Source organism: Nicrophorus vespilloides, unplaced genomic scaffold (assembly GCF_001412225.1).
Source record: "Nicrophorus vespilloides isolate i.1.1-1 unplaced genomic scaffold, Nicve_v1.0, whole genome shotgun sequence".
Classification (NCBI taxonomy): domain Eukaryota; kingdom Metazoa; phylum Arthropoda; class Insecta; order Coleoptera; family Silphidae; genus Nicrophorus; species Nicrophorus vespilloides.
Window position 1 is genome coordinate 9,588 of NW_017096590.1, and position 22,362 is coordinate 31,949.

At 33.0% G+C, this 22,362-nt stretch overlaps 1 protein-coding gene across 1 annotated transcript; it reads right to left on the bottom strand.

Moving 5' to 3' along the window:
- Window positions 1–1,486: 1,486 nt before the first annotated feature.
- LOC108557439 (potassium/sodium hyperpolarization-activated cyclic nucleotide-gated channel 1-like) lies at window positions 1,487–8,795 on the bottom strand (the record flags this gene model as incomplete). The annotated part of the gene is made up of 2 exons (XM_017913946.1): window positions 1,487–1,798; window positions 8,740–8,795. Coding segments are annotated over 2 exons (270 nt in total), but the record flags the coding sequence as incomplete, so codon positions are not given.
- Window positions 8,796–22,362: the final 13,567 nt, after the last annotated feature.

Here is a 22,362-nt window from a genome sequence, read left to right on the forward strand (position 1 = left end):
TTTCTTTCGTTTCGCGTTTTTTATTTATTATTTCTCCATATTTTCAAAATTTATATTGTGTACATATCGGGCGTTACGAGCCGATGGCAATTTTTCTCTCTCACTCGCTGAAATTACGTCGATAAATTATCGAAACCGCTCCAGTTACCTGCTCATAAATTTTTACGACGTCACCCTCTTCGTTAAAATTACCTTTGTTTTTTTGTTGTTTTTGTTGCGTTCATTCTGCCGCACGTTTTACACATTTGATTGCATTTATGTAACGCCGTACTCCATATAAATGACATTTGATTTAGCTTTAAAGTTTAATTAAATACCAAAAAAAAAACACAAAATTCAAACTTTATGTTTGAATTTGTTACAAGCGAATTTAACAATATTTAGATACTAAGCTTAAACATTATTATAGATCAGCGTTTCTCAAACTCAAAATTGTGTAATTTATTTAAACGATTGCAAAATGACAGTTGTCACCTTTGTGTCAAAACGAGTAACTGGTGATATACTCTTAGCAATTGGGTTACTGTGCATGTTGGGTGGTGAAATGACAGCTGTCACCTTTATGTCAAAGCGAGTATCTGGTGAAATGCTTTTAAAAATTGAGTTTCTGTGCATGTTAGGTGGTGAAATGACAGCTGTCATCCTTGCGTCAAAGCGTGAAAATACGCCAATTAGGGTCGCAAAGTACAAATCGAGTGACAAAAACACTGTCATAAACCATTGACTTTCATTTGAATTGTGAATTTTGTAAAAATATATTTGAAATTAACATGTGTTTTACTCTTTTTTTTTTATTTGTATTAATTTTAACATTAATTAGCATAATTAATTAGGAATGTGATAATTATGGTTTAAAAAAAAACACCAAATTCTATAAGAGTATATATTTCCTTTTACATATTTTATTTTCAATATCTTTTTAAACCAAATTTTACAATAATAATGATAATGTTTTTTTTAATATAGTTTCAGCTTTAATTTTTGATGTGATAACAATAAAATACACATAATTCAATAAGAATATATATTATTTTTGTATACATAGTTTATAAGAACTTGCACGAAAATTGGAAAGAAATAGAGAAAATTATTTCAATTTAACAAAAATTAACAAATCTTAACATCATTATCTACTGATTTAGTTTCAATATACATTTATTACATTTTCATATAAAATTTCATAATTTACAAAAAAAAATACATGAAAAATTTAAAAGTTAAAAATTACATTTTATTTTTCATACTTGATTAACTTTTTGATAAATTTAATTAAGTAACAACATAGAAAACAATAGAAGGATTAAACATTATTAATTATATTTATTGTAAATGTATATAAATTATCTAAGAAAAGTGTGAAATAACTAAAAGAATTACCTAAAAACTTGTATTAACAAAACCCAAGTTAACAACACTTATAAGATAATAGATAAAGTTAGTAGTGTATGTAACTAAGATAGTGCGTGTTTCATGCTTGAAGGGTCACGTTAATCTGATGTTGATGTTTAAAGGAGGAATCGATCCCAAGCGGTGATGTCCATACACAGTTCTCGATACAAACATACAAGAATTGCGTTTGGACAATCAGAGCCTGAAACTCAGATGAGATGGAACTGCTGCAGACGTTTCCTGTAACTGTAACCGTGTCGTTCTGGTCCGGCGCATCGACTGCTCCTGCTGCTGCTGCTGCTGCGGCGAAGGCGAATTTGGCGGAGGCGACGGGTTCTGCTGCCTACATTGCCGATTCACATCACTCCGCGTCCGCAGGGGAGGGCACAAACAAACATGATCGAATTTGCTGAAAATAAAGAGAAAAAAGAAATAGAAGGAGCAAAAAAGAATAAAACGACTGGAGAACATTTTAAAAGGAGGCCATATGAAAAAGCGAAACGAAGATGAAGAGAAGAACACATAGAGATAGAGAGAGAGAAAGAGGAAATGAAAGGGGGGAACTAACGGAGGTGAAAGAATGGACCTCGGTTGTCCGTCAAGGGAAGTTTGAAAGGGAAAATTATGGTAGGCGGACAGTTAAGGGGAAAATTATAAAGGACAACTTTTATTGGAGGTGACTCCAACTTTTCCAACTTCTTCTTCTCTCCACGTTACGCCTTTTCTCTTTTCCCATCAGTCTATTTTCCCTTATTTTTTTTTAAGTTTATTTCACTTCTTTCGGCTCATGCCAATTCTCGTATAACCTCGATAACTTCGAATTGCTTATTCATTAGATGCCGAACTTCCCGAAAATATTTTCTTGTATGTTCAGTTTTCATCTTAATTCAGTTTTAATACCGGGCACAAAGTTTCTCCGCAGACAAATAATTACTTATATACACACACACAAAAAAGAAACTTTTCAGCGAGCCGAAAAATGTATCGATATAAATGAACTTTTCTGACATTTCTGATATGAAACATTTTTTCATACACTGCAACAATTCGCAGTTCTATCTGTCAAATTGATTTTATTATCATATAATTATGCAACTTTAAATACTCTTGAGTATAGAATCATTCCACCCGGAAGTATTTTCTCCTATATTAATTTTTCATCTTAATTCATTTAATTAAATTTGTTTCAATTTAAATGTTTAGGCAACATTAATTTCACATTATTTTTCTTTTTGTTCCAAACCTATAACTAATAAATCTAGAATCATTATTTAGTGTTTTGTTTCCGGTTTTCTTTTCCCTTTTTAATGGAATTCTGTACGGGAATCCCTCGTTTATCCAACAGTAGTGGAAATCCTGATTAGATTAGGTGAAACTAATAAATCAGGGCTGATGGGTCGAAGTAAACCTCGATTAACCCTAATACGTCGGTATGCGAGGGGTAGGATGGGTAGGATGTAATAAAATGGAATTTGTAGTTTGCAACCGCTAGATAAGCAGGCTCGAAGACCCCTGAGCAAAAACCGGAAACCCCATTCGGATTTGCCTCACCTTTCGCCCCACAAATTACCCTACCTAATCCTTCGTTCCGTTTCTTAATTATGCAGGTCGTGTAACCGATATACTCTCTCCTTTTAAAACGCATCAAATAGTCAAAAAAAAACGAAGGGAAGCGTATAATTTGAAATGTCATTTATGACAATTCCATAAACCATAACAACTGTCACATAATCCTTAGTTACTAGTAATAATTGATACTTAAAAAAAACAACTTAATACACCATCATCATTACTAATACGCAATACTTGCCAAATTGCGTATTAGTAATGGTGTATTGATCTGTATCGGTGAATCCTCTTGAAACGTGCGAGAATATGTGCATAGCAATGTACGTTCTTGTTCAAACAGTCAATCAAGCATGTTGAGAGAGGGTTCGGGTCCATCGGATGGTGGTGATAATCTAGGTGGTGCAAGTGGTTCGGTTTGAAAGCGGATGGATATAATTACCTTAATTAGCTTAATAACGAGTAACGCGGTTAGTGTTTGCGCGTTGAAGAGATGGGGTCGTGGAGGGTTGTTTGCGGTTCCATCTCTAGTCGAGAGCCGAGCCGAGTCGAGAACCACGGGGGCTCCCATTAACTTTCCAGATTGACCGCACGTCACTCAAGGCGAACGTCAACGGACACTTGTCAAAGTTGTCAAAGGGATTTTCGGAAACTTGGGCCGCGCCAGAAAACAGAAACTAATTACACTGCGGCGTCGGACCGATCGCCGCAAATGCTAAAACACATATCAACATTGATCTGAATCATCAAAGCTATGTACTTGATTGCATAATTACAGTATTAAATAGTTTTCAAAACTATGTGTATAATAAAACTAAATTCATTAAATTATTAAAGTTATAAATTGAGAGTTAAAGTTTCAAAATATTCAAAATTAATAATTTAAATATTTTCGATAATACTGATAGAAAGATTGTTGTTAATTAAAAGAAAAACAAATTAAATTTTATAAATTATCAAAATGTGTCAAAATTGAATATTCAAGACATGTAAGAATATGCAACAGGAATTGTCAGTTTGACACTTTAATTTCAGCGCGACTCGTGTATATTTTGTACACCGCAGTTCGCTTTCACTCGTCGTGTGTACTCTACGTTCACTGTTTAAATTTGACTTGCTGAATTTCGGCGGATCTCTCGCACAACCACACACACGCTATACGCGTTGCATTATACAAGTTTAATTGAAGTTCAGGATTACTCAAAATTCCCATAAGACAAACAGACGGAGAAGAGAGTCTTCGGAAAGTTTCTAATGAAGCGCGTGTTGCTTCCTCGAAGTAAACCTGCAGCGCAATAATAATAAGATTTGTTAAAATAGTTATCTCCTCCGTTTTTATTGTGAATCTACATTATGCCTGAATTGTTATATAATTACATTATTAGATTAGTAACATAAATTGCTATTGCATTTAATATAGTGACGTTTAGTTAGATAGTTTAGTGTCACTGTCAATGTGACATTCAAATGACAGGACATTAATTGACAGCTTTAAATTACGAACTACTTGTTAAATACACAGATTAACTATTGAAAATATGTGATTTGTAATTGAAAAAATGAAGTAAATTGATAAAGATGTAAGGAAGAAAGAAACAAGTTTATGTCTTATTATATTGTTATTTAAGTCTGCACTTGTATCCGTCAATTTGTTGTCATTGTCATTTAACTGTTAAGATAAACAAAGGCTATTAACTGCAAGTTAAATATAATAGATGGCTTAGATATTTCGTCTGATAGAAGTGCCAATAAAAATATTGCGTTTTAGGTAGTAACTTGTGGTTTAATGAAAAATGAAGTAGACTGATAAAGGCAGAAGGCAGGAATATGATTTCAGGTGAAAGTCAATTATTGGTGATTTATGTGTTTTCGTCTGTGCGGCGAAGGATAATAAAGGAAATTTATATTTGGACGATTAAAAGTACAAAGCACACATCGGCGTTGTGTTTCTTCGCAAACAATCCCCGCCTGCAGCATCGCGATCTTATCTCAGTGCAAAGCCCGAAATACTGAATCACCATCGCCGCCATCTAGACATTTACTTGTGTCTGTCTGCATGAGTGCGTCCAGAACGCATACACTCACTGTATGCGTCACAGACAAGAGGTCAATTTATCGGGCCGCCGGCTCAATTATTCCCGGTATAATTCAATGGCTTTTGCAATGAGACGCTTTGATATGCTAATTATTGGTACTATATATGACGAATGAGGCGAATACCGAATCGATCAGCCGCCATCCTTTGCAGAACACCACCGCCTCCCCGAGCCCTTCCGAACCCTTCGATATCCGACACCAGTTCACCATGCACACACATCTGTGTTACAGAATGCATATATACTTGATAAAATCACCGGAATTGCGTTTCCATCTCGCAAACAAACAACCATCGAATACGATACTTCCTATATTAAGTATATATAATCGAACTTCGTAATATCCTAAAATGTTTCATAACGCAAATTCTATAATTATGGACACTAAATAAATTTTAATAATAAAGTAATCTAGTTAACTGGAAGTAAATTGTTATTAAAAAACAAATTGTTTCGGTGGATGCGCCTACTACTTCAATCCACTACATGGAAGTAGAGAAATGATTTAATATTAAAAGTTTACACTAATATTAATACAAATAGCAAAACTTATATATAAATATGTTTAATAAGGTGATGTTTTTGTTTTATGTGGTTGTATTGTTGCTGAAAGTTTTTCCTGACCTGAAGCATAAAATATGAACCATGTAACTGAGTGTAAATGAAATCTAATAAATATTTGTACAAACTTTAAACGTAAAAGAAAATAACATTATTTTCAGTAATAGTACTAAAAATAATGATGTTCTAGTAATATATAAAATGGAATTGGGTTTCTGTGAAGTTTTCGAATCTGTTTAACGGACGGACGGACGGAGAATGCCGCGTTTATTATGTTAGTGCGGTTGTGCTTTTTAACGAGGCAATTTTCAAATTAATTCGGTCCATGAATAAAATATCAGACACTCGATGTTCCTTTTTTCCACCCTCGAATCAATTAAGCACTAAATTATGTAAAAGCGTTCGTCTGAGGAATTTCCAGATTAAATCTTTCGGAATTCTGTCACATTCTTATTCGAACACTTACATAGACTTTCGTATATACACGTACAGGCACAGACGCCCACCACCCCCCCAAAAAAAAAACCATCTAATTTTGGGCATTATGAATAAAATATTCGGCATGGAATCGAGCGTGTGCAAGGTGAAATGGTGTGTTTATTCACGCGTTACAAAAATAAGAAGCGAGAGAGGAAAAAAGAAGCGTTCGATAAACGAGTCTTGCTCGTTTCTTCCCCATCATCACTCTCCCTCTTATTCCTCCTCTTCTTCTTCTCCTACACAGGATGACATAATCAATTCTGGAGGAGCCGAGGCGCGCATTATTAACTTCGCACTGTCGCCGCGCTTTGTCCGTCCATCCATCCATTCCTTCAGCACAAGACGCGCTCTCTTCTCTCCTCTCCTCTACTCATCTTCTCCTATCATCAACCACAAGAATGATGCACTTCCGTAATTCCATCCGGATAACATTAAAAAATAGGAAGCGCTTCGGCTTAACTGCTTTACCCATTGTTACGTGCGAACTTTCGAGTGCTGGTTTATTACCGCAGCCTCATATTTCTCCTTCCATCCCTCTTGAACTTATGGAACTCCGTCTTCCTTATGTTCCTCGAACCGTGCCTCATATATATATCTATATCTTTGTGTGCTTAATTGACATTTTTATTAAAAGGCTAAAAGAGAGATTCAGCGCACAGTATTTAGTACCTTCTCGTAAGCTCTCCGAGAAAACCTAATGATACTCCAAGATGATAAATCTTGAACTGAAATTCAATTAAAAGCTCACTCCTTCATCATATATCATCACTTGCCACATAACTGTTACTTATACGAAAATACGATTATTTTTATTCTTTTATCAATTATATTTTGTTAGCTTATTTTGTAATTATGTAAGTTTTATTACAAGTATTGAAATCATATACATATTCAAAGTAAATTAAATTTGTGGTGATATTACAAATATTTCGTTGAATTATATTGAAATTATGTAAGTTTTTTTTATTTGAAGGAAAGCAAAATTTTAAAATTTCATTTAATTGAATCATTTTGGAAATATTTAATTTAATTGCTTTGGAAGAAACTACAACAGTTTCGCATGAATGAATCTTTCTTTACGTATTACTACAGAACTTTCCTTTGCTAAATTGCTTCTGTTTAGTCAAGATAAGAGTGAGAGTGTGCGAGGGAGGAAACTCATTTAAAATGTGATTAAATGTCAAGTGTCAACATTGTGTTTGTCGTTGTTGTTTTGTTTCGTAAAGCGGCATATGCTTACGTTCCCTGTATTTCCATATATATATATAAATTTGTGTGTGTATATGTGTATGTTCTAAATGCAAACAGCACGAGTTTCTGTCATGTCGGAGGGGTGTAGTGAGTCGTTTGTGATATCGAATCGCTGAATGTATTACATTTAATTGCAATCAAAACGGAGTGCGCACGAGATAGATTGATGTACGTGCACATGTTGTGCATACACACACACACACACAATCCCTAGATTCGATAACAACACGTGACTTAACAATATTTTCCATCAATATATCATCAATATCAATCATCATTCTATTGTATCTAAATTGTTTTAACGCAAATAACATCAATTTGGTTTGCGATTGATATTCTGATCGAATTGCGTCAGACCAATATCTTGATAGACCAGTGTTTCTCAACCTTTTTGTGACGCTACCCAGGGCTTTGATACAATGTGACAGATGTTATTTCGCGACCCAATTACGAAGAGTATGCTTTGACGTAAGACGTGGACAAAGTTCAATCGGTTTTTCACTTGAATCAGTTTTAATTGAACAGCCTTTCGACAGTCTAATTTCCATCTCAAAGGGAAAGAGCTCCGCGGCGCGCACTCAATGAGTTTTATACAAATAAAATTAATGCACCTTCCCTTCAACCCCTAAAAAACTTCTTCAAATTAAAACCGTTTCCACCTTCAACCCAAAGAAAAAGAAAACACTTTTGTGTACATTTTTTTTTGTAAATCTCTTATATGTTTCAGAAATTAATTAATTGTTTACTCAGAAGGATTTGTTAAGAAAGACCAGAGTGAGAAAGTAGAAGCTTATTTAAAATTTGAATAAATGTTGTATTTCACAATAGTAGGTTTTGAAAATGGCCAGAACTCTCGATAAAACTGTTTTATCTTAACGAGCTTTGGGATGAGCGCGTATTTTTTTTGATATAGGTGGCTCATTTGCGGAATATTTCACGTTGCGGTCATCGATAATTACGAAAGCGCAAACCCCCCAAAACCGCCACCGCTGCTGCTACAGCCTCCAACATCCCCCCAAATCGAGAGAGAGTGAGAGAGTCCGAAAAGGACTCCTCCATCCGAGTGTTTTCCCCATCGCCGAGGCCTGAGTTAATGCAACTGCAATTGCACAGATTGCGTCGATAATGCATGGTCAGGCCTGATTTACTGCGGTCGTGCCACTTGTGCGACCTCCCCCGCTTGCAAATTAACTGCACATCGGAACACACATTATTTATTGATGGCAACTACCGATCCACCTCAAACCCATCCCCTACACCTCCGCAACAATTGCGAAAAAAGTTTAAAATAAAGAGAGAGAGAGGAGAGACTATAAATTGCATGTCGAATGTTCAAAAAAAAAAAAAGTAAATAGGAATCACAGGAGACTGCATTCAAATGGTTCGAGTTACTCACGCTGTTGCCCGTCCTTTGGAATCGGCTCTGGTTACGTGTTCGGCGAGACCTGGAAACTAATGGAAAAGGAAGCATTACGACAGGTGTTAAGTAAAATTGTGGCATTAATATGCAGAAAGTTCATTAGGGTGTGTTTTCTGTGTTGTATGCTGGACGCGTTTATACGCCTGTTGACAATACAACAGGCAAGTTTATATTAAACAATTCATAGTCTTATATTGTCCTTCGTGATTATGCAATAGTTTCAAGTTAGTTTCGAGCGTGAACAACAAGTTATTTTTGTGGTCTTATTGAATTACATTCATATTTGATTACATATTTTTGTTAACAAACTTAACTTAACAAGTTAAAAACAGTGAAATTGAATATGAAAAAAAGAGTATTTTTTTAACTTAACTAAAATTTTTAAATATAAATATTGATCAAGACACTTCTTATATAAACAATAGATGGAAATGTCAAATTTGTCAAATTATTCTAATGTAGTGCATTTGAATAGGAAAAGCAATATTTTTTTAATTTTACATAAACCGATTTGTTTAAATCTCAAAGTTGTCAAATGCAGAATTTTTAAGATAAAAATACTAATCAAGACACCTCTAAGAAATAGTTGAAATGTCAAAATTGACAGTTTACGTAAAACTGAATGGGTTTTGGTTTGAATCGGTAGTAAACAAACGTCATTATGAAGTGAATTTGGATTGGAGGTTTTCGGCATTAATTGGAGGGATGCAGAAATGAAAGGTGAGAAACGTTATTGTCTTTGGCGTGTAAAACGTCGGTAAACCTAATTGAGCTTAAAATTGTTGAATACTGAATAAAGTTCGATGTTCGCTGCATTTATTAGAGCTCGTTACATGCTGAAGTTTCATTCCTTAAACTTATTGATCTCATGTTTCTCTTTGTCAGACTTTACGTTGCGACGCGGAAACTCATCTAATGAATAAAATTACAACAAACAACAGCGAAAAGAAAAAAAAAGAGGAAAGTGAAAAGAGCGAAGAATAAAGGAACAAAAGTGAGAGTGTATTTTTTTAATATGATTTTAGGGGATGAAATGGTTTGGGAAGGGGGTGGAGGTGGTTTTGAGAGAGTACGAACGAACTTGTTGAGAGTTTCGCGGGACTGGTCTGATACAATTAGTTTTGGCTTCAGGAACTTTGGTAATTAGTCTGAGTGAATCATGCACCGGCATTAAATCAAATTCATCAAAATCGGGGTTGGATATGTCGACCATTTGGGGGAGGGAACAGGTTCATGTTTACGCCACCATTCCGAAACTTGCACAAACCGACTTTGCCTGTAAATTACACGAATTAACACACGTATCAATACATCGTTACTGGTCATTAACCTCATTCACCTACATAACATAACTCATATCCAAAGTATTGGTATGATTCGTTCTTTTCTTCATTCAATTGTAGAATTTCATCATCAATTTTCATGGTTTAAAATTAACTAAATTCAATCGAAAATAGGTCGTTAACCTTATACTCTTACATACATAGTTTTTATTAAAATTATGGATAAAATTTCATTACTTGTTATGAAAGACAATAATAATTAAGTTTTTTTTGCAATATTTCAATTAGAAAACGTTCTAATCTTTGCAGCTGCAATAGTTTACTTTTGTTTCAATTAAAACTTAATGAAAACCAATTGCAATTAATTAACTAAAATGAGAAAGGGCTGATAGAATACGGTGTATAATATAAATATATTTTACATCTACATTATATAATTTGATAAATTAAAAATACGGTAATTTCTAACTTTATAAATAAATTTACCCGGCGCATCTACTAGTTAGTACCTGTTTTTATATAATAAATGTATGCTTTTGTTATTAATTCTTTAGTTTTCGTGCACCTGCAAATGACTCATCGTTACGCAGGTGTAAAATATCGCGAAGCAAATCAGTTGCTTCATTTGTTTATTGCTCGCAGCTGCAGCTGTGATTCGTCACTCCGATACGCCCCGATGCGAGCATTCGTGTTTTGTTAATAACAAAAGCAATTTCGTGCCCAATAAGAATTAGTATAGCGCGCGCAGCCATCGCTGATGCATCGCGTCGCACAAACCGCGTTTCGTGTCCAAATAAGCATTGTTTCTTAGTGTTTGCACCTGTTTCGTTGTGGATGCTGCGGTTTCGTATGGTAATTATATAAAATCATTTACTAATTGTTATTTCTTAAATGAGAAAGTAATAAAAATCTAATCTAATACATATTTAATCAAATTAAAAAGTAGCAATTATTTAAAATGTAATTAGTCTATATTATTTCTTTCTCATTATATATAAATATGTATTTTCCAGAATATTTTGAATTATTTGCAACAAAATCTCTTATATTTCGATCAAAATAATACTTATATTTAGATAATATAATGGTATTAATACGTAAATAGAAATGGAAATAATTATAATTTAATTTAAAAATAAGCTTATTTTGGAAGCAATTAGTTGAATCATTCATTAATGTTTCATTAAGTTTTCTTTAGAATTTACAGTTCACAATTTACCTACACGTTTTCAATAATGTACAAGTTTCAATACTTTATTTTATTGAAAAATTAATTGAGAAGTAATTTTTTAAAAGCAAATTAATTTAATCTCGAAAGTTTTTTTATACAATTTTCTCGACGCTTTTTAATTGTTTTTTTTATTTATTTAAAATATCTTAGGCAATTATTGGCAATGTTGTAAAAATTTAATTGCTGTAAATTGTAACTTTGTTTAACTAAAACGTACACAAAACCAATTATAATTTAACAGCAATGAAATTTAATTTTTAATGAAATAAAAAGTAAAACGAATGCGAAAAAAAATGTCAATATTATACGCAGTTCGATAATTTAAAAAAAAAAACGCAGGTGTTCATTTTAAACGCACGTGTTTCGCAGGTGTTCAATTAAAACACAGGTGTTTCTTGTTTTTATCGCAGGTGTTCATACAGGTGCATTATATTATTCACAAAGTAATTGGGGAAAAAAATATATATAAATAAGATCAAAAATATTTCTTTTAAACGATTTGCTGCAATTAACTAACAGTCGGCATTAGGTTGTCGGGATTATAGTTCTCGGGATTCTGGTACAGTCGGGATTATGATTGTCGGGATTTTGATACAGTCGGGATTATGATTGTCGGGATTTCGATATAGTCGGGATTATGGTTCTCGGGATTTCGGTTGTCGGGCTTTCGGTTGTCGGGCTTTCGATTGCCACCGTATTGAAATATCGAATATTAACGAAATTACGTGAATTAACGTTTTGTTTATAAATATTAAAACTTTTGTTCAAATTATTGTTATGGAATATTTAATTCTATTGAAGTTTTTATAACAAATAAATTATTTAATGAACATCACTAAAATTTACCTCTTTATGATTAAAATATTATATTTTAATAAGCAATGAGTAAAAATTGTAATCGCCCGGCGCATCCACCAATTAGTTTTTTTAAACACCCGCATTCATTCAAAATGATTGCGAGTCCTGCAGGACCATAAATTCGATGGTCCTGCTGTGCATAAACGTCACGGGTCGAAATAATCAGCGGAATGGAGGAAATTACACGGCGGACAATCAACAATTTATGCGGATTTTCGCAATTCAAAATACTCGCTTGCGTGCAATTTCGCCCTGCGTCCTGCTAATCGCTCTAAGCGATGTTTAACAATGCGATCAAAGTGGCTTTGATCTTTCTCCTTTTTTAATGATTTAGTTTTTTTAGTCGTTTAATGTCTCTTTTTTTTTTATTATTTACACACATTACGCGACGCGTCCATCGGAAAACCAATTAAGTGTGTCGGACGTAAATAGATTGGTAAACGTTCTGAGCAGGAGCGCGGGATTAAATAAATACTGGATGCACGCACGAACCATAAACGTACACTTTTTCGTTTTGTTCTATATTCGTTTTTTTTTTGGCATTGTTTGCGTCCAATAAAACGTATCAAATGGGATTACGAATGATGCTCTATCTCTCTTAATAACATAATTGCTTCTAAAGCTCCCGTTTCATGCACTATCGATTACGTTAAACTAATTACTAGGTTGAAAAACGAAATAAATATAGGGCGAAACAACATCAGAAAGGGATTATAAACTGTTTTGCATCGAGCCAAAATTAATAGTTAAACGTTTCGATTTTATGATAATTAAATAAATGAATGAATCAAAATTTGATAAAATAAATTTTTCATTCATTTAATATCGGTATGGATTTATCTGAATGAACAAATTTATAAAAAAAAGTAATATTTTATATAAGTGAAACCGTACTAATCGAGGACATTAAAAGCGTAAAAAAAATAAACAGCACAAAAAGAGACTTGACTGTTTAAAGGGAAAAAAAACTATCATTTATGTAGTTCGCTAAGTTGGCATTAATTCATTTGTTTCTGAAAAAAACAAAAGTTGTTTCTCAATTTGTTGTAGTCTAACGATATTTCATGTCAAATTTATACTTTTTTTGTAGAATTTTATTTTGCTCAATTAAAATTTAGTGTGTTTTGAATTTTTTTTATACTGAATTAACACTATGCCAGGTATTAATTACTGTACATGCAAATTTGATATGTAATTATAGAATTTCATATTTTTATATAAATTATTAATTTAATGAAAATTACAAATATTTAATTAAATGTTGCATAAATTGTATTTGAACATATACAAATAAAATCTGGCTTCAATTAATATAAATAATGCATAAATGTAGGAGTTTTTTATATGAAAGTATACAAATTTACTTTAAGCTAACATATAAATAATCGTTATGTTTTAGTGCAATTTATGCGGTTTTAAAGTACTCGATTAATCCGATTTCAAACAGCACTATGCGAGGTATTCTTGTAATTGTATTCTTTAACATCTGATGTTATTGATGGTAATGTAATTCCTGTGGAAGTATACAAATTCAGTTTAGTTTAAATGAAAACTCTAGACAAATACTATCAATCAATTGAAGTTGAACATAAAAAATCACTTATTTTACCCTCTGGCACTGTTGAATGAACAAATTCATATAAGTTTTACATAATTAAATAAAAATATAATAAATATGAGAAGTATTGCTTTAATGAAGCTAAAAACATTTAATTATGTAATAAAAATTGGAATTTTCATTTGTTTTCTCTGATATCTGATGAATTGAATTCTAATTTTGTTTTTAGTATGAGATAATTATGGTATTGATTGATGTGCAGAACAAAGAGAAAATGAAAGCGAAAAAAAAAGATGTGAGGCTGTGTGGATTTTCTCATTTAGAAATGAAGTTTTCGGGCTGTTTTCTGATTGACGTCGGTGGCCGTCATCCCCCATAAGTATGACGCCTCACGCAGGCCATACGTGCCATGAATACGTATCCCCCCAACAACGGAATACCAAATACAAAGCAAACACATTCGAATTTCGCGTATAGCGCGTATACATATTATAAACATCTGCCGATTGGAATAAATATGGCAACCCTCCAAACCGAAATCATCTCCTCCACCACCACCCACACCCGAAAAAAAAAAGTACCCTCCCTCTCTCTCTCTCTTTCAACAAGCCTACTACGACTGTACGTGTTGCAAACGTACATATTTTGTACATTTTGGGGGGAGGGAAAGGGAGAGAGAGAGAGCAGAAGGCTGTTTCCGAGTGAAATATCTACGTGCATATCTATATATCTATAAATGTGAAACTAAATTCCGAACCGGTCTGGGAATAAAAGGATTACACGCGGCCTGCACACGTTTCAGTTCAATTTACCAAATTTAAAATGGAATGCAGGAAAAGGGAGCAACCAACAATATACACACTTCAAAAAAAAAAAAAAAAGACTGAGTACCAGCAGAAAGAGGAAAATGATAAAGGGCCAACACCGTTTTGGTAATAGTAATAACGCGGAACAATTTCGAAATTACCAGATCAAAGGATAGAACACAACTGTTTTTTTTAGACTACTACTTAGTACATCTCAATTGGGTATTTTCTATGACAACTACAAGTATATCAAATAGTGAACTACATCAAATACTACATTTCAACTGTTTTAAATGTGTATAGTTTCTATGACTATTGTAAGTATCAAGAATATTTATAACAAGATACTTTAGTTTCCATGACTACTACAAGCATTCAAATTCTCGTTGAAATGATCTAGTACTTGTACATGTCTGGTTAATATATCAACTGACAAGTTACTTTTAATGTTAATTCTCATACCAATTATGAAGTACTTGTGCAAGTTGGTTAATATATCAACTTAACATCATTTTATTAGCGAAGTAAGTACATCTCAATTGACAAGTACTTGTAGCTGTTGCATAATGCATTTAAATTTCTTATAGCAATGGACAAGCACTTGCGCAGTTCATTAATTTATGAAGTTTATTGTTGGTGGCAAGTTTATTATTAGTTATTTCTTCCTGCTTAAAAAAAGAAATGAAAAACTAAGTTTAACTACTATTATATTTAATTAATTACTATATAGCTTTATATAATACAAAATATACTAGTTGTTAACTGTTAAATATTGCCTTATGTAACAAACTGTGATTTTATGTCGACACGTTCGGTTTTATACGCGAATTCACTCTACTTTAATAATAATGCATGGCTTCCCTTCCTTTTCACGCTCCCAAAACACACACAATTCAAATTTCCCTTCCTTGTGCGGATGATGGCAACATCAACAATGAATGACCTAACAATATCATCTTCTACACCAATTCGAAAACAAGTCCCTGAAACGCTGAAGAGATTACCCAATATTTTTTTTAGTGTCAACACGAGAGAAAAAAAACAACAATATTTTATATAAATTGTTATTTTTCTGAAGGGACAAAAGCAATACAATTTGCTAACTGTCTTCGGCGCGAAGCGTTTTCAGGATTTATTGCTTCAGTTTTATGATTTACGACGCCGCATGCTAAGTGTTTCATGAACAAAAAAAAATGCCCTTTTTTTTCAACACATACATATTTTTTTATTATTATATAAGCAGGAAACAGATTGTAATTTAGAAACGTCAATTAATGTTTTGATTCTATTATTAATAGGAAATAACTTGTAGTAGATAAATTAATGATGAAATAATTTATTTGTAAACGTGAAATTAAAAATTTTATTCTATCATAAATTCGTGTATGTATGTGATTCAGTGATAAATAATTGTAATAGAAAAGGGGGAAAATTAAACTGGAAACGTTATTAAAAGTGTAAATTACGGCGCGGCGATAAATTTGCGGGTAAATTTGGAACGGTTCTGTAATGATTATCAATTCGGGTGTGGAATTAAAGAGGGCGGACGTTGCGAACTTTGGCGTATTTGTAATCCGGGCGGCTGCAAAACAAAAGTTGGTGATTGCCGACTGAGAGAGTAATTGATCGAATTAGAGCATTTGTTTTCCCCGGCCTGCACAGATCCGTGTAATGTCTGTCAATTAAATGTCAATGTTGGGGGAGGTCTTCGGTTTGCTGTCAGAATCAAGGGGTTTAACTTTCTACGAAGTCTACTGCATAACATTATGAACTCGACTCGCAATTGATTTATTAAATCAATTAGCATTACTAGGGAAATGATGTTTCGAGTGTGAGCTTTTCGCTCGCTGTAGATTTAGCTTTATATTACATATTCAGACAGTAATTGTAAGAAATCACTTAAAAACTTGAAATTCATTATATATTGATGGATGATTATGTAATCAGAGTGTAATTCTTACCAATTCTTGAGAAATTACTTGAAAACTTCAAACATTAAACCCATTTGTTAATTATATTTAAGAAATCACTCGAAATATCATTTATTTTGATAATTATAATAATCAGGTTGAACTTATCAAATGGCTGAAAAACTGAAGTAAAGTTAGATTTTCTTATAATTAAAATTTATAAATAAACGCTGTTTTTTAATAATCAAAGTATTAAACAATGAAATCAACAGTATTAAATCCTTACAGTTTCTGTTGTGTAATGTTTTTACAACATTGTATCGCATTGTGAAGGGAAATATTGAAATATTTCCTTGTCGGAATATTAATGAGTCATTAATTCGCGAAGATTAAATTCCGCACGGGGACTGTGTAGCAATTATTCATCGGAATTTTCGTTTTCCGAAGCAAATTGATCTTGCTTCCAGCAGCGCGAAAGGAAATAAAAAAAATAGAGTGAAAATCTCTCTCTATATATACCATAAATAATTTTATCCGAATGTACGATTTCATATTTTAATTGATACTGTTTAAGAGACTCGAGTGAAAGAATTGTGATTTGTTCTAGATGTTATAATTTATTATTGTTTGAAGATGAAATTTATAAGCATTTCATTTGGTTATAAAATGAACTTATAAAATATTTACGTGATTGAAATAAGTCGATGGGAAAATAAAATTTGTGGTAGGAGAATTGTTAATGAATAATATGAAATAAAATATAATGCAAAGCAATAAATGCTTTAAGAAAATCAAGTTTAAACGTATTAATTTTTTGGTTTAAGTAATTAGTATAATTAGTAAATTTTAGTTTTAAAGTTACTTGAAGTATTTGAGTGTCGCGTATATCTAAACTGCGACTGTGTTCCAATGAGCAATGTTCAATGTCTGGCCAAAATTGCAAATACGATTACGCCAGTTTTGCGGAAGGCTTGCCAAAAAGAAGTTGAAATCTAATTCGTTTCGGTCGGAGGATGCTGGATGCTTGCTTTTTGATACATTTAATAAAGTAATATTTATCGCGCGAGGAGGGGAAGCATGCAAAAAAGAAGAAAAAAGAAAGAAAACCTAATTGATTTTCTTTTCTGTCGCGCGTTTTTTCCCCACTCCATGAGACTCGTGGGTGGCTGTGAGGATGGGGATGAAGTGGAGGAGATGGAGGCGGCTTTGGCCGGCTGTTCGTTTCACGGCCCCAAATTGCCTGTCGAGAGATGCCTGGCAACGGCCTACATAATACCCCATCCTCATCCCTCCACCCCTAACCCCGAGCCAACGCCGCCGCCTCCTACGACCTTTCAACATACACACGCGTTCCTTAACACATTTTCCACTATATTTTCTCGCTCTGAAATGGACAGCCCCATTTTCCGTCTGCATATATAATAATAATAATATAAATATTGCCTTCGAAATAAAGCGCATCTCTCTCCGGTAAACATTGCCAAAAGGAAAAAATATATATAAAGCGCAGGGACAAACAAATCAACGTGAGCCAATCTATGTCGGTACACACGCTTCTTCCAATTTCGCCTCCTGCCTTTTTCAATAACACTGATATTGATATCTCGATATGCTGTTTGTATAAAAGCATCCAATATTACATGCACTAAATGACGTATTTCACTCAGTGTTTCAGTTCGTATTGCCCTACAATCGATGCATATAAAAATATCTCTTACTTCATCATTTTATTCAAGGAAAATAAAAATATTAAAATTGAATATTTTCAAATGATTTACTAATTAAACTGTTGCAAAAAGTTATGTATATTTTCTGTATTTTTATATTGTCTTAATTTGACCCAAAAAGTTAATGTCTGAAGTTTTCTAATAAAAAATATAGTTTTGTAATTCTTTAAAAATATTAGTAAAAATTAAATTGGTAGGAAACAAAACAATAGAATATAAAGGTGCATCAACACTATGCTTGAGTTGAAACATAAATGTCAAGCATATAAACTTCTATTAGATAGAATACAAATAGTATTATAGTAGTCTTGAAAGTAGATATTAAAAGGAATAATATAAAATTTTATATTTTGAACGATTGAATTAGGTAAATATGTATACTTGCATGTTTGGTAAATGTTTTTTTTAAATACTAAAAATTTGTTTAAGCTCAGCTTTTCATTTTACTATCTTTCTGTGGTGGAAAATTGAGTTGCATTTAAATGAGTGCGGTGGTTTCAATCGAGTGCTGAAAAGATGATAATAATAATCGAAAACACAAGCAAAAAGGCGTACAAAAACACACGTACTTTGCATACATAGCTGAATGTGTACTACGGTTTTTGCCTCGATGCGGTGTATTACATAAACATGGATGTCAGCGTATCGGAGGCGGCGGCGGTGGCTGCGGCGAAAAGTTTAATTATTTTTGTTTCGCGAACAAACTCGACCACGCAACAACGAGCATTGCATTTTAATTACTCCACCGTATTAAACTCCACGGATTCACCGCCACCAACAACATCAACCAACCCCCCGAAAACCGAAAATGCTAATTCATTTATTTGCCTTGCAAAGATTTACTTACTTTGGATACTTATAAAAAAAATCCGTGCGGAAAGTTCGCATATTTGTCTTTTACAAAGTCGCAAAGTTTCATCTTACACGTACCTTAACTATAACTCAAGTTTTCCTTACGCTAAATTACAACTATTTAAAGTTTACTAACTATATAGCTTAAATATATATTTATCTGTTGCTTATTGAAATATGTGATTATAAAACAAAACAGCTTTCTTTTTACTTGCTATAATGATTCAATTAAGGCAACTAACGCATTAATTAATCGTACAAAATTTAAACAATTAATAATGTAAATGAATGTGGAAAATAGTTATTACAGCGGTGGTCCAATTAAGGCAACTATCGTAATATTTAATCTTATAAATACTCAAAGAATTATTATTTGTAATATTCAATGATACATATAGAAAATAGCAGAGGAAAAGTGAAGCAAAGCAAAGGCGTAAAATGTGTATGTTGCAACCAAAAAAATAAAGGTGTAGAGTACAGAGCGAGGTTTAATTAGGGTGCTGCACGCCTAAGTTGGCAATAAGTCATGGGAACAGAGTGGAAACGTGCCATCGTTAATTGTTATATTTTCAGAAAACTCGAACTCGCAATTTTCCCGTCGTCTGCCCTTTTCCATTCTCCGTCGAACGACCTACTACACACGTATAAAAGTGGTATGTATATGTGCGAACAAGCTGAAATTTAAATTCGAATTCACAGGTCAACGCACAAATATAATCGCTTTTAATTTCCGAACCCTTTCTTTCTTTTCATCGCCAATTATATTTCCCACAGTTACCAAACAAAACAAAAAGAAAACGCACATACACATTTCAACGACTTTTCCTTCTTTTATTACATTTTTCTTATATTTGTTGATGAGCTTTATTAGAGAAAAACTGTTTCCTGTTTACAGGTATACCAACAATTATTAAAACTACGGCAATAGTTGTCATTATGACATTTGTATTACTTGTAATATAAGAAATTGTAATATTGGGATGTTCAAAAAGTTTATGCCAAAGTTTACTAGATCAATTTTTTTTGAGTATTTTCTGAAAGGTTTGGTTAAGACAAAATTGATGTTAGAAACAGTATGGTTTCACCATTATATAACTTAATACAAACGTTAAACGATTTTCTATTCTTTGTATATTTTTCTAAAGTTGAAAACTAACAATTATTATTCTCGTTCGATCACGTTAAAGCAAATTGTTTGATGGTGCACAAATGAAGAGCAGGTATGAAAAGATCAATTCGAAAATTTGTCACACGAAACCTGCTCTCTCTCTTTCACCCCCTCCCCCCATTTTTTTCATTAGATTTTTCCGCTTTTTTGTTTCGGTGACCCCATTCCATCCGATGACAGAAAATTCGAGTTTCATTCCCCAACTTCAACTGTGTGTGCGTTTTTTCCCCCGTCGTTTTGTTTGAAACAATAGGGTCATTTCAATGATAAAGGGCGCAACAGAGTTGCGGCGGAAATCGCTTTCATGTGCATTTATTTATGTATTTACCATTATTTCGGAAGGTTTGCGTTTGTGCGATCCCACCGAACTGTGGCGTTAATGGCAGTATTAACAAGAGAAAAAAGAAATATGTAACAATATCAAAGTACTTTTCTTCGTAATCAATAAACGGCGCATCCAACAAATTATTATTTTTAAATAATACTATTTATCAAAGAAAAGCAACAGATACAGGATAAAATAAATATGTTTAAAAGTTTAAATTATATTTCCAATATAAGAAAAACAAAATTCTCAGAGGTGGAAAATACAATAGTCATCTGTAATTTTTTACTTTTCTCGTATGCATCAAAGTAGGGAGTATTGCAGTTGTTTTTCTCGAGTTTTGTCATTAGTTCTCAATCAATACAAAATAAAACAAAAGCAGAGTTGCAATGGTAGAGCTGCGAAGTGTGCATTCGCAAAACATTTAATTGGATCTTCTGGCGTTTGCTTGTGGTTTAAAGTAAAGTAAAAACGTGTGAGGATTATTCGTGGCGTGTAATGATGTTTTGTGGCAATTTAGCTGGATGTGTCTACCTGCAGAAAGCTGGAGCAGACCGAGAAGGGGCTTCCCAAATAACAATAACATCGTGTTCGAGGGAGGCCTTGCATCGATCCCCGGGGACTCATATTCTTGTTTACATGGTCGCAGCATCCTCACCCTCTCTCACCTATCCCACAACCACTGCAGATCTCAGCTATGAAATTAATATAGACCGCAAGAGGAAACTGCTGTTTCTAGTTGTAATTTTCTACAAATTATTCTCAATTTCGACGTTTTTTCTTGCTGTTTGTTAACATTAGATACATGCTAATGCAATTAAAACAGTTGTATGAAAAATTAATTAAAATTTATGAAATTTACAAATCATACATAACATTCAAAAGTTATAACCTTTAATCTTCTTTGTAGTCACGTATATGTTGTTTACTATATAGCTTATATTCAATAGTTTGATGATTCTTATTGGCTTTCCGGTAGGTGGCAAAGATGAAAGGAACTTTTCGGTACGGAGGGGAGGGATGAAACTATTCGGAACAATTGAAAGATTAATGAGTCGCTGGTGGATTTTAATCCCGGCCGAGGGTTGTTATGCGAATTGGAAGTTCGCTTGAAATGAGCAAAGTTTCATCAAGACTCGCATAAATAGAAACCGGGATTCTCTCTCTCTCTGGCAAGAAGACAAGATGATATCGAGACGGCAGCTCTCAATTAATTTATTAATTGGAAAAGTTCGAATTTTGCAACAAAAAAAAAACGATTGATATGGGAACAAAGTCGCACTATTTTTTTAATTTTTGCATTGAAACGATGAAACGATTTAAATTCGCAAATGAAAAATTGATCAAAAAATATTAGATTTCTACATTAATTTTATAATTCAAATTAATTTCAATAATATCTAATATTTGACTTATTTTGAATTATTTACTTAATATTTCATAAATTCAAATGCAGTTTAAAAAAATATTAAAATTTAGCAAAATTTTTAAAATAAAATAAGAGTTGAATCAATCAGATATTTGTAAAAGTACTTAAGTTATATTTATGAATTATAGAATATTTAGGAGGAAAGATAAGAAAGTTGAAATTGTCTTTGTGTGCGAGGAAAGAAATGTGCAAAGAGACGTAATGTATACATGATAAATTACGTAACTGAGAGGGCTGCGAAAATATTGTTGTTTCTTGTGAAAAGGGCGCACGTCCTATCAGCAATGCAAATATTTAAGGCCCGACGTATATTGAACATATGAAAAACGCCAAAAAAAAAAGACAACAGAAGAAATATGAAGAAAAAACAAATGATAAGGGTCAAACATCTGAATGCGGGTCACCTCACCCATTGTTTGTCTTCTATCACATCTCGCTGAAAAAAAATATAA